General features: G+C 54.9%; 10 protein-coding genes across 10 annotated transcripts; 6 read left to right on the top strand and 4 right to left on the bottom strand.

Moving 5' to 3' along the window:
- Positions 1 to 35: 35 nt before the first annotated feature.
- On the top strand, positions 36 to 1,403 carry PG997_014863 (uncharacterized protein; the record flags this gene model as incomplete). Its single annotated transcript, XM_066819177.1, has 1 exon — positions 36 to 1,403. One exon carries the CDS (start codon positions 36 to 38, stop codon positions 1,401 to 1,403), a length of 1,368 nt encoding a protein of 455 aa, XP_066661365.1.
- Positions 1,404 to 2,833: 1,430 nt separating this feature from the next.
- PG997_014862 (Cytochrome P450) lies at positions 2,834 to 4,897 on the top strand (the record flags this gene model as incomplete). Its single annotated transcript, XM_066819176.1, has 8 exons — positions 2,834 to 3,190; positions 3,286 to 3,458; positions 3,524 to 3,599; positions 3,684 to 3,925; positions 4,000 to 4,061; positions 4,129 to 4,317; positions 4,398 to 4,632; positions 4,726 to 4,897. The coding sequence occupies 8 exons, from the start codon at positions 2,834 to 2,836 to the stop codon at positions 4,895 to 4,897; spliced, it is 1,506 nt and encodes a 501-aa protein (XP_066661364.1).
- A 1,114-nt stretch (positions 4,898 to 6,011) lies between these two features.
- On the top strand, positions 6,012 to 7,954 carry PG997_014861 (uncharacterized protein; the record flags this gene model as incomplete). Its single annotated transcript, XM_066819175.1, has 6 exons — positions 6,012 to 6,261; positions 6,345 to 6,465; positions 6,544 to 6,867; positions 6,981 to 7,554; positions 7,589 to 7,680; positions 7,789 to 7,954. The coding sequence occupies 6 exons, from the start codon at positions 6,012 to 6,014 to the stop codon at positions 7,952 to 7,954; spliced, it is 1,527 nt and encodes a 508-aa protein (XP_066661363.1).
- On the top strand, positions 7,850 to 9,845 carry PG997_014860 (cytochrome P450 oxidoreductase; the record flags this gene model as incomplete). Its single annotated transcript, XM_066819174.1, has 3 exons — positions 7,850 to 7,931; positions 8,938 to 9,377; positions 9,489 to 9,845. 3 exons carry the CDS (start codon positions 7,850 to 7,852, stop codon positions 9,843 to 9,845), a joined length of 879 nt encoding a protein of 292 aa, XP_066661362.1.
- A 527-nt stretch (positions 9,846 to 10,372) lies between these two features.
- Positions 10,373 to 11,046, bottom strand: PG997_014859 (uncharacterized protein; the record flags this gene model as incomplete). The annotated part of the gene is made up of 2 exons (XM_066819173.1): positions 10,373 to 10,630; positions 10,783 to 11,046. 2 exons carry the CDS (start codon positions 11,044 to 11,046, stop codon positions 10,373 to 10,375), a joined length of 522 nt encoding a protein of 173 aa, XP_066661361.1.
- A 1,024-nt stretch (positions 11,047 to 12,070) lies between these two features.
- On the top strand, positions 12,071 to 13,438 carry PG997_014858 (uncharacterized protein; the record flags this gene model as incomplete). Its single annotated transcript, XM_066819172.1, has 4 exons — positions 12,071 to 12,371; positions 12,428 to 12,449; positions 12,505 to 12,845; positions 13,119 to 13,438. The coding sequence occupies 4 exons, from the start codon at positions 12,071 to 12,073 to the stop codon at positions 13,436 to 13,438; spliced, it is 984 nt and encodes a 327-aa protein (XP_066661360.1).
- Positions 13,439 to 13,744: 306 nt separating this feature from the next.
- Positions 13,745 to 14,838, bottom strand: PG997_014857 (pectinesterase precursor; the record flags this gene model as incomplete). Its single annotated transcript, XM_066819171.1, has 3 exons — positions 13,745 to 13,873; positions 13,969 to 14,365; positions 14,651 to 14,838. The coding sequence occupies 3 exons, from the start codon at positions 14,836 to 14,838 to the stop codon at positions 13,745 to 13,747; spliced, it is 714 nt and encodes a 237-aa protein (XP_066661359.1).
- Positions 14,839 to 16,355: 1,517 nt separating this feature from the next.
- Positions 16,356 to 17,525, bottom strand: PG997_014856 (uncharacterized protein; the record flags this gene model as incomplete). Its single annotated transcript, XM_066819170.1, has 1 exon — positions 16,356 to 17,525. The coding sequence occupies one exon, from the start codon at positions 17,523 to 17,525 to the stop codon at positions 16,356 to 16,358; it is 1,170 nt and encodes a 389-aa protein (XP_066661358.1).
- Positions 17,526 to 18,742: 1,217 nt separating this feature from the next.
- Positions 18,743 to 19,717, bottom strand: PG997_014855 (mitochondrial 54S ribosomal protein mL57; the record flags this gene model as incomplete). Its single annotated transcript, XM_066819169.1, has 2 exons — positions 18,743 to 18,889; positions 18,959 to 19,717. 2 exons carry the CDS (start codon positions 19,715 to 19,717, stop codon positions 18,743 to 18,745), a joined length of 906 nt encoding a protein of 301 aa, XP_066661357.1.
- A 727-nt stretch (positions 19,718 to 20,444) lies between these two features.
- On the top strand, positions 20,445 to 22,158 carry PG997_014854 (uncharacterized protein; the record flags this gene model as incomplete). Its single annotated transcript, XM_066819168.1, has 3 exons — positions 20,445 to 20,758; positions 20,806 to 21,301; positions 21,379 to 22,158. The coding sequence occupies 3 exons, from the start codon at positions 20,445 to 20,447 to the stop codon at positions 22,156 to 22,158; spliced, it is 1,590 nt and encodes a 529-aa protein (XP_066661356.1).
- Between the last annotated feature and the right edge of the window lie 658 nt (positions 22,159 to 22,816).

Genomic DNA, 22,816 nt, shown 5'->3' with positions numbered 1-22,816 from the left:
TCTAAGATCAAAGACTCGCTGCCGTACTATCCATCATGAGCCCCAAGTTTCGTGACGCGTGGTACTATCCTCCAGATATCGCCCATGATCTGGACGGTATAGATAAGCTGTCGGTAGCTCTCAAACAAGAAGCTTACGCATGCGCCTGGGAATACACCAGATGTGTCATACCCCAGTACACCAACTGGAAGCGCTACGTCGCCTTCATGCGCATCATCATCATGGGCATCATCGCCGAGTTCCGGGGCGACCTGGTCGACGTCGAGACCAGCGACAGCATCCTGGGCTACTCGCTCGACGGCACCCTCGCGGAGCTGTTCGAGGGCACGCCGGGCCACGCGCTCATGGCCCGCGAGTACAAGACGTTCCTGCTCATGACGGCGGAGAAGGCGAGCAAGAACCGCAACAGCGAGACGTTCCGCCGCTACGTCAACGGCCTCGCCTCGTCGCCGCGCGTCTGGTTCCGCATGCGCGACTGCGACGCCCTCGCCCGCTTCACCATGGCCTCGGCCCTCGCCTGCAACGACCTCGACACCGTCTGGCCGTCCGACGCCGAGTTCGAGCTCCTGGCCGAGATCGGCGACACCCTCTACGACGCCGTCGCCTTCTACAAGCACCGAAGCGAGGGCGAGACCAACAGCACCTTCGGCTACGTCCCGCCCGCGATTCGCGTCGACGCCTTCCGGGTCGCGCGCGAGATCCTCTGGGCCGTCGACGTGGCCCTCGCGCGCCGGCCCGAGGGACCCGTCCTCATGAACTTTGTCCGCTTCTTCGGCGGGCCCATTCACATGATGATGCGGCGCTACCGCTTCGTCGAGGAGGACCTGACCGTCGGCCGCGTCGAGACGAGCGACATCGTGGCCCAGACGCGCAAGAACTTCAAGCTCTGGAACCGCGTCGACGCCACCGTCGATAAACAGCACCAGGACGCGGAGGCCCCCCAGGGCGACCGCTACCGCCACCTGGTGCAGACCCGGGCCCATGACCTCATGTTTCCAGAGCTTCCCGACATCCTCGAGCGCGCCGGCACGCCTCAGTGTGATCGCTGCCGCTACCGCGCCTCGTACGGGGCCAAGGTCATCCACCGCTTCGGCGGCGTCGAGCTGTGCCCCGGCTGCCGGGCCATGTGGCGCGGCTACGTCGAGTCGCTGCCCGAACGCGCCAAGGAGGTCTTCCCCGACCTGGTCCTGCGGGAACCGCCAGTCCAGGAGACGGAAAAGAAGCCCAAAGAGTCTGCCGCCGCCGCCGTACACATACAGCGGCTGACGGACGAATATACGCCCGATACCCCTCGCCCACTGGTCAACGGCGACCTTGAAAAAGCCCTGATAGGTGGCATCATGGATGAAGCACCCAACTATATTCACAGCAATAAGGCCACATTGCAGGCAGTTCAGGTCTGAGGTGATGGGGGAGAGGGAGTTCACTACTTCTTTAGCTAGCTGATGATGATCATATTTATCTGATATTCAGAACAATTAGGTCTACTAACGTTGGGGGCGCCAATTTGCTTTACTATTCCTGTCACTACATGAAGATAGATTCACGTTTTCCTAGTCGCCTTCCTTCAGTCTGTCTCGTGATCCTTTGGTACAATCATAGTCCAAATCAGATTGCAATTGTTATGAATGGAAACCACATGATGGTGATTATACTACCTTCCCCCATAACTACTGTGTTTTATGGCGTTTGTTTTAATACAGAGCACATTTGTCTTTCTACCAGACGCATCAACCAGATTGCCGTTCACTTTTCGAAGCAACTTGGAAGTTTTCAACGGCAATATTTTCCAGCCGTTTGAGCCAGGTGCTGTAGCCCGCTTCAAAACACTCCGATATGCCAAGCCGCCAACACATGGTCGTAACTGGTGGGAATTATGCCAAGGCGCATTGTAAAGGCCGTTTTGAGTTTGGCCGAAACACGAAGGTTCATCCCGGTCAGATATGTTTTCCCTGGACAAAAGCCGGGGCTGGTAAAAGGGAGCTTATCTCACCCCTGTTGCCTTGCAGCCAGCCCGCAGCTTGAGCGCAGACACTCATTCGCTGACATGGGTGCATGCACATGCCATGTCAAAGACTGAGTCGCGGCTGCATCGCGGATACCCGCATTGCCTTCCCGCGTTAGTGGCCAATTGCGTCTATAAAGGGGATACTATTAAGCTTCAAGATATATTAAGTCGCGAACCTTAATACCACGATCGGATCTGCACCCCCACACAGATACAGAGACTTCCTCGGAATTGGAACAACGTCGACCACCATCCTCGATTTGGGCATCTACGCCTGTGGGCAGGCATCGCCGGGGTCCTTGCCTTGAAATCCTCCAGAACCATCCTGTAATCGAAGGTTAATTGGCGTATTGAATGTTGTGAGAGTGCCACGTATGTCGGAGGAGGGCCGACTGGGCGTTATTGAAGCCTCCTGAGTAAGTAATCAGTGAGAGGCAGCGGTACAAACAACATCAGCTTTGCTTTCTGGATCGACCCGCCCTCTTGGTCTCCGTTCCGACGATGGAGCCGCGGGACGCGAGCAGGGAACATTCGCACCCGGAACTTTCCCCGGAGGCATCAATTGATGGCGGGGGTTTAATCTGGGATGGAGAGGGCTATCTCTCTGTTGGGGGTTTCTGTTATCCCCTCCATCCATGTCACTGCCCGACGTTTCCTGTTTATCTGCTTTCTGACACTCGCCAACAGCAATACTTGTGTGCCGGGAGCATAGTCTAGCAACAAACTAGTTTACGTAGGTGTAGTTCAACTCTTGGATTCATTTGAACACACCAACTGATAGCAGCTCAGACTTGACTAACTGCTCAGACTGATCGAGACGCAATAATGTTACAGGCTGTACTATGGGCTCTGACTCTCATTGCTGCCAGTTGTCTAGCCCGTGCCGTCTACAATGTCTACCTACACCCTCTCCGAGGCTATCCCGGGCCGCTCCTATGTCGGGCCACGTTCCTGACGTGGATGCTGGTCCAATGTAGGGGCGAGTCGACCAACTTCGTCCACGCACAGCACAAACGGTACGGGCCCGTCGTCCGTCTCGAGCCCAACCTGCTGAGCTACAACGACGGTCAGGCCTGGCGCGATATCTACGGCCACAAAACAGGTGCCAACAGCACGACCGTGGGCAATTTGCCCAAGCCACCGTATGCTGTCCGGACCAACCCCAACGGCTACTCGGACATTGTAAGCGTTTTATTTTACCCCTTCATTAATATGGGTAGCGAACGTTCCGTTTGACGTTTTTGGCAAGCTAACAGCGTCTTGTGCGTAATGAACAGATCAACGTCCCGACTGAGCACGGCCACCGGCGCATGCGCAAACTGATGACGCACATGTTTTCCGCGGCAGCCCTGGCCGGGCAGGAGCCGTTGATCCGCGGATATGTCGACAAATTGGTAGCCACGCTCCAGTCTCGAGCTGGAGAGCCTCTGGATATTGGCCTATGCTTTGCGTGCGTGCACACTTCCTTGTCACTATAAGGTCTCTTCGCTCACCAAAACCGGTGGACTTCACTAGATGTACGACATTTGATGTTCTTGGTGCCTTAGCATTTGGGAAGGATTTCGGCGGATTGGAGACCGGCGAGCTCCATGTAAGTCACACTCTCTCCATGCTGAAGACATAATGGCCCGTACATACATAGCTAACGACTAGACTCTTTCGCTGCGAACTGCAGCCGTGGGTGACCAATATATTCGGGTCGATAAAACAAAGCTATCTCCAGCGCATCCTGAACCGTTTCCCTTGGCCTCTTAACCGGATAGCGTACCGCATCGTAGTCGACGACGAGCTGAGCCAGGCAAGAAAGGCCGAGTTCAACTTTGCGACCGAGCGTGCCCGGGAGAGACTGGAGAGAGGCATCACGATGGAGAAGCACGACTTTATGAGCTACATGTTGAAATACAACGACGAGAAAGGGTAAGTTGAGGGAACATGATAAAAAGGAAGGTTAAATTGGCAAGCGGACTACTAACCACGGGATTTGTCTTCAGAATGTCCGAAGGCGAGATCATGAGCAATTCGAGTATCCTCATCATTGCCGGAGGAGAAACTAGTACGTATACACGCCTTTACCATCTCACCACGGCAAGGCTATGGCGGAAACTGACACTGAACCCTAGGCGCCGTGTATCTCTCCGGGATCATCTATCACATGTTGTGCAAACCCAGTGTGATGGAGAAGCTGGCAGGCATCATTAGGTCCACGTTCAAGTCCGAAGATGAGATCACGTTCAATGCCTTGTCCGAAATCGAATACCTGTCTGCAGTCATCCAAGAAGGAGGTCGCACCTACGCTCCGGTACCGTCTGGTATGCCTTTCCAACTTCTTCGCCTCTCCCGCCTAAATGCCATTCGCCGCTCCAGTTGCCAACTAACACCATTTCTGCAGGCCTTCCCAGAGTAGCTACCAAAGGTGGATCACTGATCCTCGACAGGCACGTCCCCGAGGGTACCGTGGCGTATGTTCATGCCATGGCGGCGAACCTATCGCCGGCCAACTTTGCCGATCCCGAAGACTTCGTGCCGGAGCGGTGGCTCAAGCAGCCGCCTGCAAAGTACGCCGACGACCATCTCGAGGCGACTCAGGCCTTCAGTTTGGGACCTCGGGGTTGTATCGGCCGGAAGTGAGTTTCTCCCCGATCTCTTTTCCTTTTTCTTTTTCTTTTCTTTTTGTTTCCGCGGAAAGGGACTCGCGGATCATGCTGACGAAGATAAAGCCTTGCCATGGCCGAAATGCGTCTGATTCTGGCCCGCGTGCTCTGGAACTTCGATATCAAGCTGTGCGACGAGAGCAAGGGCTGGAAGGAGTCTCAAAAGACGTACAATGTGTGGGATAAGACGCCGCTGATGGTGATCCTAACACCCCGGGTGCCGCATTTCAGCGACTAGGGTGAGATAACTTCCTTGGTACTTTCACAAAGCGACATTCGGGGTCGTCTAGGCAGGTACGGCAAATGGGGGAAATAGTGGTTAAGGGGGTCTGAAGCCGGAAGGTAAGATGTCACTTGGCGAGTTCCTGAGGTTAGACGGCAATATTAGCGTGACGGTACAGGGGATGTGTTCAGCTATATGGGCTCAATAATGACGAGTTACTGATTATCTACATTAGTCTATCGACATCCAAAATATAACGCTGAGGTTATTATTCTTGGTGATTGTTCATATTATAGCAACATTAATGTAACGTAGGTTGTCGAACTGTGAGAAGTTCCTGACACACATTGTGCCAAAGGTTCTTCTGGAGAAGAGCCAAACTGACTATCAGTGTTTGCTATTGATTGCTTCACTCTTGACTCCAGCTGTTCTGATAGCCTTCTTGTTAGTCCGTGTATCCCATCCCATCATTGATGATCCAACACCGCTTTGACTGTCAGTCTCATGGCAATTGTCAGTCTCGCCTCATTTGTACTGACCCATTAATGATATCCCGCACACTGCCTGTTCGCATTCGTGACCCCGCGGTGGATGACCACGACCATGTAGCAAACTCCGCCACGGACACGGGGTCCCCACCGTGCCGTTGCACGCACCCTTGCCTTATCGCAGTTCCATTTCATTCCCTGCCGCGGTAAACCCAAAAGGGGCAGGGGTCATCAACCCTGAAGAAGTGGAACCATGATAGTAGTACAATATAGATGCATGGAGGAGTGCTGGGCTAATGAGCCATGACTCGTGATGGCCGCCCCCTGTATACTATAATATACTCCCTGGCCAGCAGGGGTGCAAGGGGCAGGCGCAATACGTCAATGATCGTAACAGCGCATATCAGCCATTGAACCTTGAAGCCATATGCGATCATCGAAAGTTATCGAACCAAACCTTGGCCAGTTCTGCTTTCGTAAAGTGAATATAGTAAAAACGCCGGTTAACAACGAGTCATAGTTATCAATAACGGGTTTACACATACTTGCGAGCAGATGTTAACGAGCAACCTCATATTCCTGTTTTCTCCGAATTCTTGTCAGCGTCACAGTCAATTCCCTGCCACTATCACCAAGCCATCATGGCGTCGCAGTCTGCTGCCTACGAGGCGTTGACCCAATTGTCCATGTTTCAGATCGCACTCATCGTTGCCGGTGGCCTGCTCGCATACCAGCTCATCCTGGCGGCATGGAACTTGTCCCCCTTCCATCCTCTGAGCCACATTCCCGGGCCCAGGCTCGCGGCCGCGACGTACCTGCCCGAGTTCTACTACGACACCATCCAGTATGGTCGCTACACGCAGCGGATCCAAAAGATGCATGAGAAATACGGCATGTAGTGCGCGCCAGCCCCGTGAAGGCGTTAACGACGAGGAAGGAAGAATTCGCGCTGACTTGAGCAACCAATCTCCAAGGCCCAATCGTTCGCATCAATCCAAGCGAGGTGCACTGCGCCGACTACAGCTTCGCCGACGAGATCTACGCCGTCGGCGGACGAAAGCGCGACAAGCCTATCCACGAGAACCGCGGCTCTACGTAAGCAGCACCTCCCCCTTCTTCTTGTGCAACTGCTTCGATGTGGCGCGCAATAATAACCTTCAAGACGGAAATCAGGATCGAGTACGCAGGCTTCGCCACCAGCGACCATGACTTACACCGCATACGCCGCGCCGCTCTGTCCAAGTTCTTTTCGCGCGCGCAGATCGGCCGGCTGGAACCCGAAATCCAGGTCCTTGTGCAGCGGTTATGCGACAAGCTGCTGCTGGAGAGCGGCAAGGGGGAGCCCATCGACGTGACCATGTCCTACAGCTGCTTCACGTCCGATACCATCTCCGACTACTGTTTCGGCCAGAGCTTTGGGTTCTTGGCCCAGGAGTCGTGGTACCCGAACTACCGGGCCGCCACGTACGCCTTCTTGCAGACCGTCTACGTGTTTCGGTATTTCCCATTCTTGCGTCATCTCTCTCTCGCCGCATCGTGGTGCGTAATTAAAGTCTCTTACTTGCCATTCCCCCTGTTCTCTCGCCTAACAAGCTCACGTTGTCACCCAGGCTGTCAAAGTACATGTCCAACGACATGGCGCTCCTCATCAAGACCATCCAGACAGACATCCCGAACCTCATCCAACGCGCCAAGGCAGACCGCAAAGCCGGCATCGTCCGCAAGCGCCAGACCGTCTTCGGCGAGCTGCTCGAGTCGAGCCTGCCCGCGCACGAGAAGTCGATGAGGCGCATCTCGGACGAAGCGGCGGCCGTGCTCGCCGCGGGGACCGAGACCACCAGCTGGACGCTGTCGGTCATCACGTACCACCTCCTGGACAAGCCGGTGATCCTCGCGAAGCTCGCGGAGGAGCTGCGCGGCGCGGTCAGCGACCCCAAGCAGCTACCCGTGTGGACCGCGCTCGAGCGGCTGCCGTACCTCGGCGCCGTCCTCCAGGAGGGTCTGCGGCTCTCGTACGGGGTGTCGGCCCGCACCGCGCGCGTCGCGACGCAGGAGGACCTGGTCTACCGCGGCGAGTGGACGCCGCCGGGAGGAGGCGGCGAGGCGCCCGTCCGGCTCGAGTACGTGATCCCCCGCGGCTACGCCGTCGGGATGTCGTCGGCCATCAGCCACCACGACGAGGGCGTGTGGCCCGACTCCGCACTCGTTCATCCCGGAGCGCTGGCTCGACGACAAGGGGCAGCTGCGCAAGGAGCTGGAGCGGCACCAGTTGGCCTTTTCCAAGGGCAGCCGGGCGTGCATCGGGATGCAGTAAGTTCCAAACCCAAATGCGCGTTCGTTCTTCTCTAGTTCCTCCTCCCGCGACCATGTAGTTGTGGAACGGTTTCTGATGAGGATCTGATTCATATCGCTTGCCAGGCTCGCGTACTGCGAACTCTACTTGTGCTTGACGGCGTTGGTGTTGCGGGTTATCCCGCACATGCGCCTATATGAGACAACGGAGCTGGACGTGCGGTACGACCATGACATGTTCGTTCCGCTGACGCACAAGGACAGCAAGGGTGTGCGAGTTCTGATGGACTAGATGAGACGGGAAATGGTGCATAGTTGGTAAAACTCGGGAATCCTAGCCCCTTTTTCGTCCTGGATTTGCTCGGGGCCCGGTCAGCTTGTCAGCTAAACCAATTGACCCCGCCTGCTGTCACAAGTAACGCCACTAAAACAGAGGGCGGTGGGGGGGGGCTGACACCCCAGGGACTCGGTATCTAGCTGAAGAGCCATCTCGCTTGAGAGCACAGCCAGAACTCGGCGTGAGCCCAGGACGCAACGGTCCATCAACAAGGCTTGAGCGCCCCTTACGGCTCGAGACTCAGCCCGTATCCTGTTCTGGTGTCGTGGTCGTTGAAATAGAGGGGTGGATTGTGGAGAATCGGTCGGTAGATGGGCCTAAAGCGCGGGCGCAATTGCTGAATTAGGCGCTACTCATCCACAAGTTTTAGGCTCCAGGCTCCTCTCTCTAGGCAGTATTCCCCATTCTGCGGATCAGCCAATTGCACTAGATCACTTACAAACTTGTATATCTGCTCGTTCTTTCCCCAAAAACCTGATATTTCGCTCAATATAATCTTCATTAGATATTCTAATGAGCTGAGTATTAGTATTGTATTTCCCGTGCAGGAAGCGGCAGCTACGCCATAAGCTGAACGCCGAGTTTTGAAGTAACAACTTCTTCAGCACAACTGATCCTCTACCCGGCTTCCACAACCGCGACTCTTCACGCTGCAACAAAAGAAGAGTATCCACTTAACTTGCGATATATCAGAGACGACTTGCCAACTGGAGTATGGAGGATAACACTAGGCCCGTTTATATAAACGAACATGGTGTCGAATTCCCGTACGAGTACGAGCTCACTCAAAATCCCCGTCGGGTCAAGGGCAGAGATCCCGAAGCTCTCTGGCGATTGAAGCAACTTTGTTGGAATAGCCAAGACGACTGGGGTTACACCAGTAAGAACGCTTCGCCATCACCCTTTCCCCCTTGCATTGCTAACTACGGACCTTCTAGTTCTACGCACCGTCTACACGCCCGAGTCCAACGCCCTGTTCCCCGCCGCCATAGCGAAGCTGGAGCGATGGATCCGCCAGTACTACGTGCACAAGACCCGGTTCAGTCTATGGGGTGAGAAGGGCGAGGCCTCGCACAAGCCCGACGGGTGCATCAACGCGGAGCTCGGCCGCCGCCTGCGGTTCGACGTGGTGCAAGACGCCGGGGCGGAGCTCGACATCCCCCGCATCCGGGACGCCTCCCGCGCCGACATCGAGCGGGTCTGCGACGTCTTCGGCAGGTGGGTGGCCGGCCAAGGGGGCGACGTCGATGTCGAGTGCCAGCGGAACCCCCGCTTCCGCGACTTCTTGGTCGTGGACGAGGAGGTCTTGCGGTCGCTCCTGGCCCTCCCCGACGAGACGTCGCCGTTGCGCGTGGCGGTCGATTCAGCGCAGAAACGTGTAAGTTAATCACAGCCGAGCAGGACATCGTCGCTGATGCAGGCGGGAGAGAAGAGCACATCATCTATCCTATCGGAATTTTGCTAATAATGACCTGTGTCACAACAACAGGAATGGCGTGGTGCCGGTTTCGCGTTCCTATGGATATTCGAGCCGTGGTTTATTCGACACTCCGCCCCGTACACCATCGAAACAAGTTTTTGCTACGATCACAGTTGGGTCTTGACCCGACGGGGCTGGATGAAGATCGAGGCCGAGGACTTAGACGATCTATGGTTTTATAGGTTCCAAAGGTCAAACAAGGAAGAGGAGCACTTGGCGTCCAAAGAACAGGAGATCGATGGCGTCAAGGACCACTGGTACGATAGCATCGCCTACCCATCCGGTATCGAACACCTCGCAGCACAACGAGCTGCGCGGGAAGACCTTCCAGACGGTAATATGGACGACAGTTCCCTCTCTTCCTAGACTTACTTCCATCAAAATACGATGTTAGTTTGGGAGACAATGGAGGCGAGTACTGGTATCAAGGCTCTTAGATACACTCAGACACATAGTAGTAAACACAAATGTCGCATGAAGCTGTACCGTCCCAAGCAGCTTCTCCAACCTCGGCGACATCGCCTACTGTAGCAGTAAAACTATCCACATCATCTTGCAAGTCAACACTTCGCCGGGCTGGATTATCTCAGAGTGTCTTATCTCAGGCTCGTTATTGGACGAGCCTATTACGATGCCTCATTCAACCGGGAGTGATTATAATGATGATTCTTGCTACTCATTGATCAATAGAGATACATGTTCCGAATTCGTCTAGCATCCACGATAAAAGAACCAGTCAAGAATTGTATGTTACTGTAGAGAGCTGAGTGGCAGTTCCACTGGTGAGATAATATCATTAGCCACTCAAAGAGCAATAGTAGAAAACATGGAATTTAGGATATCACTTACCTGCTCAACCACCACACTGGGCACGCCTATCTTAGTTCTCTCGCTTAAGCGACTGCTTCGATGAGGCCTCCAGCAGCACCCGACGGGCCAAGCCCACCATCCTTGTCATCATCATTATCGTATTCAGGTCCCTTTGTGTCGTGATCAGGAGGAGACAAGGCCATCGAAAACATTAAGTCTTCCTCCTCGTCTTCGCCGCTACTGTCTTCCTGCACGGCAGCCGAACTAACATCATATTTTCCCACGGTTCTGGGTCCGGTTCTGGGTCCCATGACCTGGTCCGTCTTCGCGTCGATTTTGGCCTAGAAAAAGAAAAGGTTTCAGTAAATGGGGTCAAGAAACCATGAGGACGTTGCTTAGTCCATGAGCGGGAAGGAGTAAGTAATACTGGACGGCGGATGAGGGAGAGAAGGGCATGGGAATACAATCTTCAGCAATAGCAGGTAAAACTTACACCACCAGCCTCGCGAATGGCCTTGGACGAACCCTTGAAACCGTGCTTGCGACGCAAGTGAGCCAAGTAATTGACCCAGCTGTCATGGGTCTTGCCGCCACAACAGGTCCAGGGGTTGGCCGGGCTCTTCATCGTGTCTCGGAAGTGAGCCGACTTCGGGTCGTGTTCGCGAATGATGTGGCTCGCGATGTGCGCCTGCTCGTTGGTGAGAATGGCACGACAGGCTTCGCCCTCGGGGCGTCGTTTACTGGCACGGGAAGGCATGTGGCAAATGACCTTGCGGCCGCCGTCGGTGAGCTCGCCGATGAAGCCGCGGCCCTTGTATGCGACGGGCTTAAAATCCTCTTTTTACCCTTCTTATGTGTCTTCTTCTCCGTCGTCTTGCTTTTTCGGGGAGCCATGGTGTTGGTGTTTAACTGTTACAGGAATTGGTTTAGCGGGAATGGCAATAATGATTTTGGTAGTGCAAGGAGGGACAAGAAACCACAGAGATTGTTCTAAATTTCTAGGCTTCTTACCGATACCAAAATTCAGGTGGTAGTGGTTTACTAGTGCCTAGATAACAACATGTAGTACCAATAAGCTGCTGTGCGGTGGTTGTTATTACGCTTCGGGGGTAGGCATCGAAATAGAACCTGCTACTTGGAACTGCATGTACTGGACGGAAGGTGATTATCATAATGTATTCGTTACTATTATAAGCCTCTCTTTTTTGAATTAGCTTGCTTCATTTAAAATAAAAGAAAAAATTATTCAACTGCGATCTTACATGTGGGTTGAAGCATGCCATTGCACTCTTTTCCGGTGCAAGGCCAACCTAGTGCGGCGAAATGCAGACAAGGTATCTATAGAAGTAAAATGAATGTGAGGATGTAATGAAGGATTCGTACTATAGAGACTTTTATAGTACTGTCTTATCTGGTAGTGTGCAACTGGGTGAGTGGGTAAATACCCTTACCTGTAAAGGCCGGCCATCTAAACAGCTTGCTTCAAACACGGATGCAGCATACGCTGCAAGTGTCTTTTACCGCTGCCAAACGCCCTGCAGGCGTCATTGGATGATAATGCCCAGTCATGGTGTGACAGGAGGTCATCACCCCCATGAGAGCATACCCCTCCTTTTGATATTTTACTGCCGGCAGATGAAAACAATCCCCCATAGATCAAGCAGGCTGGAAACCAAATCCCAAACAACACCCAAGTGGGCAAACAAAAACACTTCAAACATTTTACAACAAATTGTTTAGATCCCATTTGGATGGTGGTTTCATGACCGGACGGCGAAATCATGTCACAAAACGTGCCTTCCATTGAGCTTGATGTAATAGTCCGCGATCTCGAAGCTGGCCGAGCGGCTCCGAGCAACGGGAACTATCTGGCGACCAACATGCGAGAGCCACAGACCCAACCACCGCAAGCACAGGCTAGCCACACGATCAGCAGGCCTCAAGTCCAGTACTCGAATCGGGCTTCGAATCCCCTCCAAGACCACCCACAGCAAGTTTTGAGAGATAGTCGACAACCACAGTCAACTGCTACTGGAAGTTCTATCGCTGAGGACGCCAATGATGTTGGCACGACCCCACGAGGTGCAGTGGTCTCGCTGAATCTATAACATCCACCCGCACCAACTGACCAGTTGCAGGAAACAGGTTCCCAGCAGCAAGGTATATGTATAGACTAAAGTGTTATGGTGGCCATATCATTTAACATAATCACAAGGCCCAGATCGAGCCCGAGACGAGATGAACCCTCTTTTGCGGTCGCCCTTCACCACAAAAAGCTCATCAAGGTCATTGAGATACGAGCCCCAAGCATCGGAGAGCGCTTTGCGGATTTGCCTGCTTCCCTGCTTAAACTCATCACGAAACAGTCTTCCGAGCAGGAGAGAGTACCAGATGTCATGGCGAAGCCGAATGGAAAATACGGCTTGCAGGTCAATATAGCGGAGATGCAGAGCCTCAGGTTGAGGAAGGTGCAGTGGAAACTCGCTGAACACGCTGCCGAGATCCAGTTCAACGGCAAAGAACCTAAAGGTTGGGAATCTGACGTTGATACATACGGTATGTGTTCTCTACTGTTCTTCACCCGAGCCTCCAAGCTTCGTGCCAACTGAGCTGAGCGCGATGGAAACGTGATCTGTAGTGAAGCTGGTGCAAGACTACGAATACATGAACAGGTGGAGCAGGCATCCGAAAGACCCATTTCTCATCATGGGACGGAGGCTTGTTGACAACCACGTGCTGGAGAAGATCCTCGGGGGGAATCTGTCTATCGCCTCGATTGGAACTCCTTAAGAACCTCGATTGGATCCTCGGACGAAAACACGATCAAAGTCCCCGGCCCTTGGGAACAGGACATCCAGCCTATCGGCGGATCCCGTGACTACAAGAATCAGGAGAAATGGGATATTTTGCGGCGGCATTCAATGGCGTTGTTTAGTGCTACTTTTCTCCTGGTTCCAATGATCATCATGTCTTTTAATAATGGATTGTTGGCTTGTCTGCTCACCGCCATCAACTTCGTTTTTGTATTCGGGGCTGCAATGGCATGGTCTTTAACAGAACCTAAAGAAGTCATGTCCAACACTGCTGCTTATGCGGCAGTGTTGGCCGTCTTCATCGGCCTGGCTGTTGAGAGTTCTTCGAATATCTGAGAATTGCATTTTCTGAGATCATCTGCATCAACGACCAGGAGTGCGCAACAAGTTGACAGGTATAGTGGTTACATGTCAAGCACGTGGGCTCATGGATTATAGGAGATACATGCGGGCAAAAGGTCGTATGACATGGGTATCGACATGGAAAAGAGAGATGATGTCAGAAGAATGCCTCGCTGCAGATCTTAAGTTATTTGCAATAGTTTATACGTCATCAATCATTTCGTTATTTCCTATGTATAAGTTTACCCCGTACCCTATCATCAAGAAGAAGAAGAAGAAGAGAAACCAGAAAAGAAAACGTCACTCCAGCCTCGACCCATCCTCCGCCATGAACACGAGCTCCTCGATCCGGATCTGCGCCTTGCCCACGACCATCCACGAGTCGCCGCGGCCGCGGAACTGCTTGAACCGGTCGACGAGGACGAGGTACTGCATGTAGCGGTGGTCGGACCCTTCCTCGAAGCTGTCGAGCCGACAGGTGCCGCGGTGGAAGCCCGGCGGGGGTCGCGGCCGCGGTAGAGCACGAGGGTGAGGCGGTCGAGCTTGTGGAAGAGGGCGCGCTGCCAGATGCGGAGCGTGGGCCCCGCGTAATCGTGCGCCCAGCACGCGACGCTGAGGGCCAGGTGCCGCAGCCCGCGCGGGTCTTGGTCCTCGACCTCGGCGAAGAGCCGGCGCAGGCGCGGCAGGTCCGAGTCGCCCAGGACCACCAGCACGTCGCGCATCGGGTCGCAGTACAGCATGCCGCCGTGCGGCATCGGCAGCGCCACCGTCAGGGCGCCCAGGGCCTCGCCGCGCGCCTCGTCGCACACGGACAGCAGCGCCGGGTTGAAGCAGTCGGACCGCCAGGGCCAGTCCTCGGCCTGGGCGTAGTGCGTGCGGCGCGAGTGCAGCTCGAGCACGCGGGGTTCTAGGGAGAGGCGCCTATGGGGGTGGTGGCATGGTGAGCAAGACAGAAAGCAAGGAAGAAATGATGACAAGCGAGACAGAGAAGGAGGGGGTGCGGAAAAGGAAAAGGGGAACGAAAAGCGGGCGACAGGATGGAATAAAGCACGAATCCGGTTTTTCATACGGATTTACACCCGAATACAGAAAGGTATACAGGGCAACCAAAAGGGGCAGCAAATCGGGCGAGGCCATCGTGAGATATGCAACCGGGCGGGGCTGGCGGTGAGGCACGGGGAGACGGGGAGACGACTCGGAACTTACCAGATCTTCTGGCGGATCTCCAAGGGCAATTGCGGGAAGAGGTGAAATGACCGCTCCTCTTGAGCCATTTCAGGTGACGGTTGCTCTTTACTACTCGTAGACGTCGGGATGCAGTCCGAGTCTGGCGTGTCGCTTGGTTTGTCCAGCAGGTAGTCCGGCGTGTCGCTCGTTATCCAGTGATGCTTCATGGTGTGTGTTGTGTGTGTGGTTGTGGTTGTGCTCGCCGTCGCTATCCCCTGTCTCTCTTCCACTCGAGCTCTCTGGCTTGTGTAGATGTGTGTGTGTATGTGTATGTGTGTGTAAGTTGTTGTTTTGAGGGATAAATGGCGCCCTGAAAGTTTTGTCTGCCCAGTTTCTTGTGACGGATGCTACGGGGCTTGATTCGGTTGGTGGTGTTGGATGGTCGGTTGAGTTGTTGACTTGAGAAGGGGATGCATGGCGAGAGGCCTTGTCTTTTACTTTATCCTTCCATCCATGGCGGGGCAATTGATTGGCCTGCCTTGGCCCCGACAACAACTCCTCCTCCTTTTCCCAGAACAACAGCCGACACTATTCCCAATCGACCCGTGTTCAGGCCAAGGTCGGCTTTCAGGGTCGCAGGGCCATTTCGATTGAAACTTTGCGGGCGCAGAACTTGTGGTCGTCCGACACCATCCCCTGCTCGTCCGACTGCCGGCCGGATGTAACGTTGAGGATGCAGCGACCTGGGATATACCTTCTAATTTTCAGGCGACATAGTCCGGTGGCGTTCGTGAATCCTGCTTTTCGGGCTTCACATGGCCCCGTCGGCCAAGGCAGGATTTCATGCGACTTTTTGGAAAAAGCTGCATCTTTGGTGTATTTACTAAGACAGTGGCATGACGACGACATCGTCTCGCGCCAGCGCCAATAAGACGGGCCGCAGGATAGACTTCAATTAATCGGCATGTGATCCGTATTAATCGGAAATGAAGTCTGCTTCGGATAGCAGCCTGCGCCTCAAACTATTCGTCGTTGTCTGCCAACTTCTTGCCGTCCCATCCTGCAGCCATAAGCCGCGCGCCAGGTTCGTTGTCGCCCAGAAGCGCGATGCCCCCCTGGAGATGCAAGCCATCTGAATCGGGAACAACCATCTTTTTTTTCCTTTTTCTCACGCGCACTAAAGTAGTCTGAACCGGTGGTCCCACCGCCCTGGTTGGACGAGTAGGAGGATGCGACATTGCAAACCGGTATATTGAGTTCGGACACCGGTTTGACCTGAGTCGGGTGGTGGTATCGAGTCGTGTTTCCAATTGAGGGGGAGTAAATCCGAACGGCACGACAGAATGGAAACAAGGTTTCATGTGCCGTCCCGAAAAGCGCCAGCAAGCATAATAAAGGGGCGCGCTTCTCGACGCCTACTGCCATGATAGGGCCGGGCTGGGCAGCTACGGCACACGGATATGATGCCGCCTAAAGGACACGTCGAAATGAAACCGGTGCGCGATTTTGAGGGGATTATATTGTCCGACGGTTACCCGTCGCGGCACGCCAATATGGATCGTACAGTAGCGTACCACAACACAGCTGCAAAACAGAAGGTGCACGGAGTAGTCTGGATAGGACCGCCAGATGGGTGCGCGTGGTTGTGGTAGGGTTTTCAGCCCCGTTGCTTCAGGTGGTATGTTCGGATGTCTATTCTTGGAATATATGCTAGGTAATAGGGCGGGCATACGGATTTATAATCCTATGGCCGCAAGAGCGGTGATTCCTCGTCCGGATCTTGCTCATCTCCAGCTGCAGCTCGCTCACCGCCCGCACCATCAGGATACCTCTCGATGGCCTTCTCCCTCATCAGCCAGGACCCACTCAAGCCAGCGCCAGGACCGAGCACGACGGAGCTGACAATCATGACCAGCATAGTCAGCAGGCCGGCCTCGACCAGGAGCCAGTAGAGGACGGTGGCGCCGATGATGAGGGTGTCGATCTGGATGAACTTGGTCGTCGCCCGTGTCATCTCCCTACGATCGTCAGGGCTGCCGAAGACGTTCACCAGGAGGAAGACGTGCGACGCGATGGAGCACACGACGGGCACCGCGTACACCAGGCCGAGAGATAGCCGATGAGACTCGAGACGGTGCGGCTCGGGATCGCGGATGGCGTTGACCCCGACGACCTTGACGACGTACCGCACCAGGGAAACCCAGAGCGGGAAGAACAGCCAGACCACGACGGCGATGGGGTGGCCCGCCGTCGCCAGCATGGCCACGCTGGGCGCCACGAACCCAAACAGCACGGCCAGCGGGATGGCATACACCTCGACCTGGCTCGTGAGGCCGCGCACCTCGACGTCGATGAACGAGTCGACATCTCGCAACTGCTCGGCCGCGGCCGACTCCTTGGCGGCCTGGACGTGCTTGGCGCGGCGGAGGAACTCGGGCACGATGACGATATCCCAGACGAGGGCGCCTCCGATCAGGTTGAAGACGAGCCACGACAAGGTGGGCCGGGCGAGGAGCCAGCTCCGACGGTTGCAGAGGCGGGCCGACTCAACCAGGTTGGCCGTGAGCAGAGCCGCAATGAAGGACAGCACGACGCTCATGATGGCGAGGGCGCGGAAGGACGTATGATTGTGGTGGCCGTCGTCGTCGCCGCCTCCGACGGCGAGCTGGAAGAAGGAGATGAGGAAGCACGAGGGCGCGCCGACGACGGGGACGCGCGACACCCAGCGCAGGCGCGACCTGGCGTGGCACTGCGAGTAGAGTGCCGCGATGTCGAGGTCCGAGTGGAAGCCGAGCAGGGCGACGGTGGCGATGGCGAGCAGCGCCGGGACGATGAGGAGGTAGGGCAGGCGGAGCCGGTGGAGGAGAGGCCGGTGACCCGCCAAGGGCAGAAGCTTCTTCTGCAGCGAGTCCATCGCTCCAATCTTGGTGAATGGAAGGGGTGGGGAGATCGAACTAAGCAAACAAAACAGTGGACTTCGGACTGCCGCTAGCTCAGAACCCCGAGAATGAGCTGGCCGACTGGACTGCGATTCGGTATAAGGATGTAGGCTGGCCAGGTAGGGCGAAAACTCTCGCGGAAGAAGATGCTGATACGAGGGAAAAAGTAGGCAGGTTGGATTGATCCAAGGATGATGTTGTTGCTGCTACCAAGATCGGCGGACAACCCGCATTTGTGTTAGTTGCCCTTTTTAGTAAGGTGCTGGGCAGGGGTTCTCCAAAGTCCAAATTGTCCGAATGACCGGGGCCTGGCCGAGACAGATTCGAGGTAGAAATAAACTTGCTGCTGATCTTTGCTTTGGATCTTGCTTCTAATCTGTCTTCTAATCTTGGTTCTGATCTGGAGTTGGACATATATCGACTTTCGTTTTATTACTACTGTTAATATGGGCTTGCAGACCATCCCATCGGAATTCGGAGGGTGACGTAGGCATGATCCGACAATTCTTGCTTGCTGTCTGCTCCCCACCCAAAGGAGGAGCAGATGGACAGCAAAGTGGGAGAGAGAGCACATCTGCCATGGAAAACCAAATAGGCGTCATGCAAGGTACAACTTGGCGTCTTCTTTTCTGTGGCCAGTCATTATATATCATTCGACTTATAGGGCATACATTCCAGAAGAAGCCCTTGATCTACTACTTCAAGCCTGTTGATTGGATCAACATTTGATCTGTGTGTGGGTGGGCTATGGCCATTACCCAGTGCTGAATAACTCGGCAGTTTGATTTCGCAAGACCCCATCCCGCCTCTATCGGCTTCTAATATTCGACTTGGGTTGGTTATTCTCAGAACACAAGGTGGGTGTAACGGCTATTCTTGGCCCAATGAGGTGATCCTAGTCCATTGCGGATTTCACTTGATCTAGGGTTCTGTCAAGTCGATGCGGTCCTCGAATCAGCAGCATGCTGTTTTGAAAGCAACATACCTCTAGTACAAAAACTAACCCTGGTCTCCGACTGCGCAGTGAGATTTCGAGCAAATGATACTCAATGAGGAGAGAGCCGGCTTTGGATATAATGAACGGTGCTCTATAACGTCGTTATACACATGGATATAGTATTTTATACATGTTGTTACAATGCTCCCTGGGCTTCTTATGTCATATTTTCTAGTTTTTTCGTCGCATTTGAACTTAGTTGGGCTTGATTTTCCTCAGTATCCGCTCCCGGACAACTTTGCTCGCGACCTTTCCGCCGTGTTGCAAGGAGATGGCTCCGATAATGGCGTAAATAGCTCCGCCCATGACGGGCAGGATACCCGAGGCTTTCAAGCTTTCGGGCTGGTCGAATGGGTTAGTAGGATGTTCCAAGGAACCCTAGAGAGTTCAAATGGGAATTGGTGCACTCACCTTTCTCGGCTTCCACCGCACAACTCCGGCAATGCCCGTCTCTACAGCAAGCTTCTGCAGCTTCTTCAGGCTGAGGATATCGTTAGCCTGCAAGCTGCTCAGCTCGTCTGTCCTCTCCAGAGCGGCGTGCTGGAAAGGCTCCCGCCTGTCGCCGTAGATATCCTCCGGGATGCCCTTGCCCTCGTTGGCCATACCCTCCACCACCTCGCCGATGACGCCCTCGGTGGGGTGAACTGAAGGAGCCGGGGTCGCGGCCGCGGGCTTAGAGTATTGCGAGCTCAAGATTCCTTGCATGGCCTCCATGGTGGCGATCTGCTTGCCCAGGAAGGCGAGGCGGTCGTTGAAGCCGCGGCGGCCCTGGTCGAAGGACTTGTGGGTGACGGCGAGCCACTTGAGCTCGTCCGGCAGCAGGCGGTCGCCGCCGTGGCCGAGCAGGCTGGCGAGGGCATCGTCGAGCTTCTGGGACGACTCGTTGACGGCCCAGACGGAGCGGCTCGGGTCCTTGGTCATGTGCGGGCTGAAGGGCGCCTTCATGCGCTTCGGGGTGTAGGCCCACCGGGGCGCTTGTTCGGACGAAAGGGCGGAGGCATCTTCCTGTAGTGACCTGCTCGAGGACGAAAAGGACCGTTGTGGTGTTGTTGTGGCAGTGGCGGCGGCGGCGAGAGATCGTGTGACTATGGCGGGCGAGGAGGATTTGGTCGAGCTTTGCAGAGCTTGCCGGGCGAGCTGTGCCGCCGACCTCGAGGTGCTGAGGGCCATTGCGATTGCGGGCTCTGCTTGACGGCAAATAAAAAGGACAAACTCAACACGGTTGGCAGCAACTTGGTAGCCAAGTCGTCTTGGGCAATCGCTGTCGTGGTGGGTGCGAATCGGCGCCGGTGGTGGTGGTGGCTTGAGCTGGCGATTGGGAAATTTTCTGGAGTCGCCAGCGATAATCCAATTGAGGGACCAAAAGAGGCTTGCTGTTGCCGGGATGGATTTGATTGGGCACACTGTCACGTGGGGACGTGCATTTTCGATACTTTTGATTTCGCGCCAAATCGCCCTTCAGCAGCAAGTAGCATCTGGTAGCAGCAGGTTAGCAGCAGGTTAGCAGCAGGTAATCCGCGCTAATGGCCGCAGCACCCCCTGTACGTGTAGCTGTAGACTGTCAGAGCTCAAGCTTAGGGGGTTTTCGCAATGCCGGTTGATCGCCAATCGGGAGCGCGTCCACTGCTTGAGCATTGCGTGCAGTCGAAGCATGACGAGCCTAGAGTCTGAGCCACCACGTCCCGTTGGTCCTGATTCATAATATTGAACTGCGTGCTGTTGTCGAGCCTGACCTGAAGCGAAAGCCATCATCATGCCAATTTAATTCATACCAGTCTAGATGACTGTTTTTCCCACAACCCAAAAAGAAAGTATGACTTGAATCGAATTGATGGGCTTTCCCTCTGACTAGAAAATAAACCCCCCATCCCAGTCTCCAATCTCCAATCTCGAAACCATGGCGAATCCAACAGAGACAAAGGACGGCCCCGAAGCCACCTCGAGTCCCGACTCCAAGAAGAATACCCTCGTCGAACTGCTTGCGCAGGCCCTCCCCGAACATGCCAAGTTTGCCGTTCACCACCTCTCGACGCCGCCTACCCTGACCGAACCTCTGAACAACCCGCCCGCGCTTCCGACCAAAGAGGGAGCCGACGCAAGCGAGGTCCGCCCCCGAAAGCCGCTCAAGACCTACTGCGAGAAGCATTTCCTGGCCGTCTCGATCGAACACCCCGAGTCAAAGGAGCAGCTTCTCGTGCTTGCCCTGGAAGTGTACATATATACGACCTCATTTTCCACCATCATCTTCGTTTCCAAAGCCGACTCGACCGGCTACCTCAATCTATTGAAGCTCCCCAAGGCACCCCGTCGCCCATCCGCCAAGTCACGACCACCTTCGTCTCGTACCTCGTTTCGCAACGGCAGCGCAAACACATCCAGTGCGTCATCAACCTATTCGCCCGAGCTCAGTCGCAATACCTCTTCCCCGGGAGCGTCAAGAACGGCGGGAAGCATGTCCTCGACGACAGAGGTCTAGTAAGATGGTGGTGTCGCGTCCTCAACCCGTTACTTGAACCGCCGAGTGAAAGCACCCCAGAGTGGAAACAGGTACACGGCTATCTAATAGTGCCGGGTCTGGAGCAGTATGACACCCGACTCCTGCTGCCTCGCACACAGAAAGCCAAGGACAACTGGACTCTTGGTGATCCTCTGGAGCGCATATCACCCTATACCTCGGATCCAGCGACATACGGAAAGAATATACCCCCACGCTGCCTTATACCTATGTACCCAGACGACCCAAAGGCCCGCTTCGTAGATGAGCTGGAGGAAACCACCCCCAAAGGCAAAGGCTGACCAGAGGATGGCCAACGCCCAAAACTCTTGACCAGTTCTGGGAGCTGATGTCGCACCGGCAGGAATGCTCCAGTGGGCGTTTGACTGGCTTCATCTGGCTAGTTCTTGACCCGCCCTCTCGGCCTTCAAGCTCTTCTGCAGATCCGGCCCACGATCAAGCGCAGATTGATGCGCGGACTGCAAGTGAAGCCGCGGCCGCGGCAGCAACTCTGAAGCGCAGCGAGACGGACTCCAAGGCGACGAAAGAGAAGAAGCAGAAGAAAAAGGTGGTCCTGAAGGGTCCCATTGTTCCGCGCCAGCCACGCATCAAAACCCACCAGCGTGCCCACTTCCCCAAACACACGAGCACCGCCCATTACTACTGGCCCGAGGAAGGGCGGGGCCAGGTCATTCTCGACGACTCGGGATACAAGCGCGCCGTTGAACTCCTGCTCCACCTCGAGTTTGGCTCGGTGAAGCAGGCCCTCGCAAGCACGGCCCGATGGATCAACGAGGTCAACGTCGGAGAACGCTGGAGCCTCGATATTGTGGGGCGCCGATCGAATCCCATGCTGCCGGAGGCGAGTGGTGACGGCGCAATCGGCGGTACCATCAACAACTTGTCGGGCATGGTTAAGCGAAAGCGCACGACGGACGGCGACGAGAATTCGTGTCCAGGAGAAACGGCACCTGTGAATACTCTGGGCGGGGGTCTCGTCAGGAAGAAGCCGAAAACTTCGGATTTGCAGCAATCTCTGCCTACACCTACACCATCGAACGGGGGGCAGGTGAATGTACTAAGCGCGGGGCTTGTGAGGAAGAAGCAGAAGTCATGAGAAACGCTTGATTGCTCATGATACGAGGTTGACTGGTGTACATCGCAAATTCGCTGGATTGGCCTGGAAGTGAGCAACAACGCATTAGCTGACAGGATCTCTTTCGAGGCATGCTTGGATGAGCCCTGGAAGTCATTCTTGGCCGGCGTCGACTCACCTTGTGCCTCACCGGGCATAACAATCGCCATTGCACAGCAGTTTGGCCAAGTTAATTACAAGTCTCCTCCTAATTGCAGACAATCCCCGCGCTAGCGTGAGGAGCTTTGCTGCTGGGAACGGGAGCAATACCTTTTACAAACAGGGCCTTCAAGGGCCTTCAAGGGCCTTCACGCGGCTCAGGTGGTAATAGCTATGACGGTCGGCGACGCTCAGTGGAAGCCTGAGGGCTCACAAGGGAGTGAGTGTGCCTTCCCAGGCGCCTTAGGCGATATGACTTAGCAGTCCTATCTGGTCATAGGTACTGCTTTGCAGTGAATGGCACGGCGTAAGTCACAGTTGAGCCATTGATATTACTGGGAGCTTTTTGATTCAATGTAGATAGCGAGCTTAGACGCGAATCAACTTACACTTGACTGGCGCGCTCAAGACCTCCAGTCACTCTGTTGTTTACCTCTGCAAACAAATAGCATCGATCGCCAACCAACCTCACTTCTGATCT

This window comes from Apiospora hydei (assembly GCF_038363865.1).
Source record: "Apiospora hydei strain CBS 114990 chromosome Unknown utg000010l_segment0_segment0, whole genome shotgun sequence".
Lineage (NCBI taxonomy): Eukaryota > Fungi > Ascomycota > Sordariomycetes > Amphisphaeriales > Apiosporaceae > Apiospora > Apiospora hydei.
Note: the sequence above shows the minus strand (reverse complement) of the source record. Positions and strands in the feature narration are given on the sequence as shown.